This window comes from Trachymyrmex cornetzi, unplaced genomic scaffold (genome assembly GCF_001594075.2).
Source record: "Trachymyrmex cornetzi isolate Tcor2-1 unplaced genomic scaffold, Tcor1.1 scaffold759, whole genome shotgun sequence".
In the NCBI taxonomy this organism is placed as follows: Eukaryota; Metazoa; Arthropoda; class Insecta; order Hymenoptera; family Formicidae; genus Trachymyrmex; species Trachymyrmex cornetzi.
This window is the reverse complement of record NW_017300091.1, coordinates 83,087-89,892: the sequence shown is the minus strand read 5'-3', so window position 1 is coordinate 89,892 and position 6,806 is coordinate 83,087. Positions and strand designations below refer to the sequence as shown.

The 6,806-nt window shown below is 28.7% G+C and overlaps 2 protein-coding genes across 10 annotated transcripts; one reads left to right on the top strand and one right to left on the bottom strand.

Moving 5' to 3' along the window:
* Positions 1-25: 25 nt before the first annotated feature.
* On the bottom strand, positions 26-2,804 carry LOC108768193 (putative nuclease HARBI1). 9 transcript variants are annotated; one of them, XM_018518547.1, is made up of 8 exons: positions 2,660-2,804; positions 2,271-2,324; positions 1,995-2,133; positions 1,639-1,913; positions 1,280-1,528; positions 1,060-1,195; positions 459-986; positions 26-335 (listed from the first exon to the last, which is right to left on the bottom strand). In XM_018518547.1, the coding sequence occupies exons 4-7, from the start codon at positions 1,903-1,905 to the stop codon at positions 475-477; spliced, it is 1,164 nt and encodes a 387-aa protein (XP_018374049.1). In that variant the 5' UTR covers positions 1,906-1,913; positions 1,995-2,133; positions 2,271-2,324; positions 2,660-2,804; the 3' UTR covers positions 26-335; positions 459-474. The 9 variants fall into 9 exon arrangements, with proteins under 9 accessions (XP_018374049.1, XP_018374047.1, XP_018374054.1 ...); XM_018518545.1 differs by lacking the exon at positions 2,660-2,804 and adding an exon at positions 2,500-2,645 and having other exon boundaries at positions 2,271-2,391; XM_018518552.1 differs by lacking the exons at positions 1,995-2,133; positions 2,271-2,324; positions 2,660-2,804 and adding an exon at positions 2,500-2,646 and having other exon boundaries at positions 1,280-1,338; positions 1,408-1,528.
* Positions 2,805-2,968: 164 nt separating this feature from the next.
* On the top strand, positions 2,969-4,623 carry LOC108768196 (uncharacterized). The gene is made up of 3 exons (XM_018518554.1): positions 2,969-3,121; positions 3,387-3,587; positions 3,684-4,623. Exons 2-3 carry the CDS (start codon positions 3,420-3,422, stop codon positions 3,975-3,977), a joined length of 462 nt encoding a protein of 153 aa, XP_018374056.1. The 5' UTR covers positions 2,969-3,121; positions 3,387-3,419; the 3' UTR covers positions 3,978-4,623.
* Positions 4,624-6,806: the final 2,183 nt, after the last annotated feature.

The following is a 6,806-nucleotide window of genomic DNA, read 5'->3' as shown; positions in this document are numbered from 1 at the left end:
CCTATTCACATGCCAATTCATTATACTTCTCCCTGTGTCGGTTTTGTATATCCTGGCTATCTCTGGTACCAATGGATCATCTGAATTTGAATCACACAGCAAGGACTATATTGGCGATAACACTATAAAATAATTAATAATATTAAAAAACTAATGACAAAATATATTTTTCCAAATGCATGAAACACATATCTTTTGATGAGTGTTGGAGACTACTAATGTAAGATCATAAAATATCCAAACAAATACTTCCATACTGTTGATATTAGGATGATAAGGTCTAGTCACGAATGTCACTTATATAATTTATATTATCTGTAAATATAACTTATTACCTGTAAATAAATCAATTGTAAATATAACTTACTTTTTAAAGCTTATATACATAAAGGCTGTTTAACTTTTTTGTCTTGAAGATATATATTTATATTCATAAAAAAACTAATTTTTAAACATACGTTTTAATAATTATAACTAATCTGTAATATATCTGCGCTTTTGTACAGCCTCTTGTATTTCTTCTTCTCCTTCTTGTTCTATTTCATGTAAATTTTGCTCTTCTAAATAATCTTCATCATCTATATTCAAATTATCACCATCTATTATAAAATTATGTAATGTACATGCAGCTGCAATCATTTTGTTTCCTAGATCAAAATCTGAAATGTCAAGGTATTTGAGTTTTCTAAATTTTCCTTTCAACAGCGCAAACAATCTTTCAGTCCTTGAATGAATGCAACTTAATTTCGTATTATATCGTATTTGTGAGACTGTTAGATGACCATTGTCCTTATATGGTGTCATCAGATTCATCACCAGTGGATATGCTGAATCGCCTATTAAGTGCAGCTGTCGTAGTATAAAACGTAACCTTGCATTCGACATATTTTCAAATAATGGACTTTGTCTGAATACTCTTGCATCATGCATTCTACCTGGCAAACCAATAAAGCAATCTATAAATTTTCCCCTATGATCGCATACCCCTAAAAATGCGAAAACAAACGTATTAAATATCACACAGCAGTCAATATATTTGAACACAATAATATTATTTACCTTGTAATATAATGGAATGAAACCCTTTGCGATTATAATAATCATGTGGATTTCTTACTGGCAGTTTACACGGAACGTGACAACCATCAATTGCACCTATAACCCCTTGGAAACCACGCGAACGATTACCAAAAATCTGAAATGATTAAATAAATAACAAATTTAATAACATCTAAATTTCAATAAAGTTGTTATAAAACATTTTATGTTGAAATCTTACATTGCTGGATATTTGACATTCGTTGGCATCTGGCCATTTAACATAGAGAGGCATTAAATCTGACAAGATAGTTATAACACTTTTAAAAATATTGTGACCACTAGATTTTGCTAAACCAAATCTGTCACCTGTAGCTAAAAAACTTTCTTGTTTGGCCAAAATCCATATTGTAAATAGTAATTTCTTTGATGAGCTTACATCTACATATTCTTCCGGATTTAGTAAAGGTGCTACTACGTTTAATAATGCCTTAAATTAAATTAATTACAATTAAGTATCAATAAATAATTTAACATAATTATAAAATACCATATGTAATAATATATTTTTATTCCTACACTTCTATATTTTATAATTACCTCAAATATAACTCGCGACATACGAAAGTGTTCTAGAAATTGTATGTCTGTATATCTCGGAATAATGCCTTCAAAATAATTTTCATTTTTTGGTCTTTCATTACGTCGTGCGATTATTTCATTTTCTTGCAAGGGATTGACCATATCATTTATAATAAAATTGAGCATACCAATATTAATTCCATTATTAACTATTGCGATATTCAGTCCATTATTAAACATATCAATATTTAAGTCGTCATCCATTGCAAATAATATTGCATCCATGTTTCCTGCTGTCAATAGAAGATTTAAAAAAAAATATATATACAATATTAAGAGCTAACCTGATTCATCAGCCTATTCTTATTTCTTACATTCTACTGTCTATCCAAAATTCTTTTCTATATTATGTTAGCATACATGCATGCATTTACTAAAATGCGACTGACTATCAGTCCACAGGATCTCTGTGTCCTTCGACTTAGAGGTACGCTCGGCAAATTTCTATATTTTCTAAAGAATAAGTAAGCTTGTGTAAATGCAACATAATATAATTAATATCAAGGCTTATAACAAGCAATAATAGTTCAATTATAAGATACAATTCATTTTAATTAAAGTTACATTAGATTTCAAACGTTTCAACTTACAAAGCCTTCATCAGATTAGTAATTTTCTGTCCTGCTACAAAATCCTCAAACAAACTAATTGAATATGAACAAATTTAATATCCCCTTCTTAAGTAATAAAAATATACGTATAATCCTGATTCTACAACGAGTCAATAGTCTGTAGTCCTATAAGTCTTATCAGTAAATCGGTGAAGTTGGCCAACAGCCAACTTGTATGATTAAGACTACCGATTTTCTTAAGACTTACCAAATTCGACTTTATTTCTTCCCATTAGTCAAGCTGAACGACTTCCTATACATTAATAAGTTGTAGATGCGAAAAATCATAATCATATATTTAGGTTAAGACTGGTTAAGACTTAAGATTTTCGACTATCAACTCATTGTAGAATCAGCTTAATATATACCAAGAATTATCTAAGAATTAATTTTTCGATCATGTCAGCGTGTTGAGATACAAATAGGATATATATATCTACTATAATTATTTGAAGTCTATTTCCATCTATTAATTGTAAATTCTTCCGTAATCACGCATGCACCAGCATTAGAACGTCCTGAGCGTTCATAAGAGCGTTCACAGCAGAACACTCAACATGTTGTAACTCATCAGTAAACCGTTGTACAACTGTTGTGTTCTGCTGAACGCAGCCGATAGAATTAATAGCTTGCTTATTAAACATTAAAGTTATAGAAATTGTTTTAGAAATATAATTGGATGTACAGCACTATTTTGCAATAATGCATTAAAAAAAGGATATGTTATGAAAATAATCCCGAGTGATACAGAACGACGAATGAAATGGGTAAACAGTATAAATAGCAAATATAAAAATTGGACACCGTCCAAAAATCCATTTGTATGTGAGGTAAAGTTTTCTTTTTATAAATAATGCATTTACAATATTAAAATAAAAAAGTAATATATACAATGTATACAGATTAATTATAAAATATATATAGTCATCACATTAGTTACGAATTTAATTCTTTCTTTTTTTGTCATAACCTTTTCAATTGTGTATCATTACATATTGTATTCAAATCAAATAATATAATAATTATATCTAATATTTTATGAAATGACATATGAAATATTTTTATAAACTTTTGTTTTCTTTTGTATTATTATAGATACATTTTGCTCCTGAAATGTAGGAACAGAGAATGGATAATAAAAAGAAATTAAAACTAAATGCAGTTCCAACAATCTTTGGATATTTTCTAGAGAAGAAAGTACCTTTTAATAATCAAAATTTTGGTGTAGTAGAGGATAAAAGTACGTTTATTTCTGACGATTGCAATGAAGATCAAATTATAGTAAATGATAAACAGGTAAAATCAATGATGATAAAAATGATAAAAATCCATAATTGAAGTATATTTATAAATATTTTTAATAAATATTTTATAATAAATTTACTTTTTTAGATAGCTGTAAATGAAACCGTTGAAGTTAATGCAAAGATAATCAATACATTTCCTAATACATCAACAAAATGTACTTCAAGTACAACAGAAATCGATGGAAAAAAAGAAAAGGATAAAAACAAAAAATTAGAACAAATAAATCGAAAAATACAAATCCATTTAACTCTTATGCATAAAAGAATGAGTGTTTTAAGATCTAAAATTCTAAGACTTGAAAATACAATTAATAACGATAAATATAAAAAAGCTTTAAAGGAAGTATTCAACGAGGGGATCAAATTAAAGCTTTATTAATAAAAAAACGAAGAACAAGAAATTGGCTTGATGAAACTATTAAACGTGTACTTAGATTAAGGTTTACTTGTGGTAATAATGGTTACGAAGAGCTTCTGCAACAAAGAATGCCGCTTCCAAGTTTGCGCACTTTACAACGAAGATTGGAAGATTTAAAATTTGAGAGTGGCATTTCAAAGGAAATGTTTGACTTTTTACAATTTAAAGTATCTTCTTTTCAAAATGATACTGATAGAGAATGTGGAATTGTTATTGATGAAATAAGTATAACACCAAAGCGTGTTCATGATTCTTCAACAAAAACATTACTAGGAAATATAACATTTCCAAATAAAGAAATTATTGCAACGCATGCTTTAACATTAATGTTAACAGGTACAGCTAATCGATGGAAACACATTGTAGGATATTTTTATACAGGAGACTCATTTGATGGAGCAGTTTTAAAAGATATCATTTTACAGATAATTGATAAAGCTGAACTATAATTAGTCTTCGTGTCAACTATATAACTTCTGACATGGGTCCTGGAAATAATAAATTATGGAAATGTTGTGGGATAAGTGTGGGACGGAATTTGGACGTTAGAAATCATATTCCTCATCCTTCTGATCCTAATAGATTGTTATATTTCATCGCAGATGTACCACACCTTTTGAAAAATTTAAAAGAATCATTACTTAACAACAAATTTTTCATCTTACCAGAAGAATTTGTTAGTAAATATGAACTACCATGTAATAGAGTTGAAATTAAACATTTTATGGAATTAATAGAATCTCAGAAAGATCTCGAATTTTTTCTAACGCCTAGATTAAATTTTGATGATGTAAAACCTACTAATACTTATAATAAAATGCGAGTAAACAAAGCAAAGAATGTTTTCTCCACCCATGTCAGTAGTGCATTAGAATTTTTAGCTAATGAAAATCATAAGCCCGAATATATTACAACCTCATGGTTCGTTAAACAACTATCTAAGTGGTTCTCATTAATGACTTCTAGAACATGTTGTACGGCATTGGGTACAAAAAATAAAGAAATATACAATGCTAGCATTTCTTTTCTTCGTGAAATAATATATCTTTTTACGAAAATAAAAATAGGTAGTGAAGATAAATTTAAACCTGTACAAAGAGGTATCATACTTTCCACAACATCAATTATTGATTTAGTAGAGTATCTTTTAGAACATCGCAATTTTCTATTTGTTTTGACTGGTCGTCTTACACAAGACTGTATAGAAAATCTATTTTCACTTTTGCGACAAAAAAATCCAATTTTAGATTCGTTACAATTTAAAAATAATTTAAAACTAATTGCTATCGATGTACACAAAACCAATATTGACAGGAAATTATGAAACTGATAACAGTGAATATCTTTCTGGTTTTTTAGATTACTTAAAGTATAAAAAAAGCGACGTACTTAATTCTTCTGTATTTCATTCATCTACTGCAATCCTAGATCAAATTCCTCCTTTTAATAATAATTTAACAATAGAGTATAATAACAAAGAGATGAATTCTTTATATGACATTGCAGGATATTGTTTGACATCTGTTAAAAAAACATGTATTTCATGTAGTATTTGTATAGAATCTGTTGGCTCAAAAAGAACATTAAATTTTAAATATTCTTTACTGACGAGACTTAAATGTTACAACGTAAATACTTTATACTTTGTCAATGAGGCGACATTTCAAGTTTTCTTACAATTAGAAAATATTTTTAGACATTAATATATATATATATATATATGTATATACAGATCTTACTTTGATAAAATGCGTAATGTAAATTTGCATACCTTTTTAGTTAATGAATTTAATTCTGTTCCCACAAATCATATTCTTGATTGTCGTAATTTGCGTTTAAAGCTATTTAAAAAATTTGCTACAGTGCGTTTAAAATTTAAAAATAGGCGTAAAATTGTATTATCAAATTGCAAATATTATGATAGTAAATCTATGGCGATCATTCTTTTAAATTTATCATTCTTTTAAATAAAATAAGTTTTATTTTGCGGTTTATTTCCTCTTATTATATTATTTATAATAAATTTTATTTTCGCGATATAGCGCAAATGTGCAATAAATAATATTGTTTTGTATTAAGTAACATGCAATAAATAAAATTATTCTGTAATAAATATGTAAAAGTTACATTATTTTGTACACAATATTTACTTATTACCATTTTTTTGTTTTTTTTGTCACAATTTTTGAGCATTTTTAGCATGAATACAAAATTTAGAAGATAATGCTGTTGAAAAACTGGAGGGAATAGCTAAAACATGGCGGACCAATCACAAGTGATACTCGTATGGCGCCACTCTGATTATAGGCTCTCTAGTTCTTACATATACTGATTATTGCGAAGTATATTACTAAGGCCTCGGTGGTATAATGACTAAGGCTGGAGTCCCATGAGGTGTATTTACCGCGTATCGCGTAACCGCGTAACCAATCAGAAGCGATTCGCTGTTGTGATTTCGCGTTTTACTGATTATTGATTGGTTACGCGGTTACGCGATACGCGGCAAATACGCTTCATGGGACTCCACCCTTAGGACGCTCGTACGGAATACAAGAGATCCGGATTCAAGTCCCGGCCGAGGTAATATTTTTCGCAATAAATTTATTTAAATTTTCAGCACGTTGTCGATTTAATTTAACTTGTGATATTATTGCAGTAGTTTAGGCTGCTTTCCTTTTAGAAGACACAAACCGACACAGTATAACACACTCAAACACAGTTTGCCACGCTTAAATGGAACGCGATATGTGCAGTGTGTGTATCGTGTGTACGAACTTTTAATACCTAACC

Coding starts and splice junctions, on each gene's coding strand:
- LOC108768193 (XM_018518543.1), bottom strand. CDS start 2,524: ATGGGAAGAAATAAAGTCGAATTTG. Junction 1,914..2,499: donor AAGAAATAAAGTCGAATTTG/GTAAGTCTTAAG, acceptor TTCTATTGACAG/CAGGAAACATGGATGCAATA. Junction 1,529..1,638: donor TGTCGCGAGTTATATTTGAG/GTAATTATAAAA, acceptor ATTTAATTTAAG/GCATTATTAAACGTAGTAGC.
- LOC108768196 (XM_018518554.1), top strand. CDS start 3,420: ATGGATAATAAAAAGAAATTAAAACTAAATGCAGTTCCAACAATCTTT. Junction 3,588..3,683: donor TTATAGTAAATGATAAACAG/GTAAAATCAATG, acceptor TTACTTTTTTAG/ATAGCTGTAAATGAAACCGT.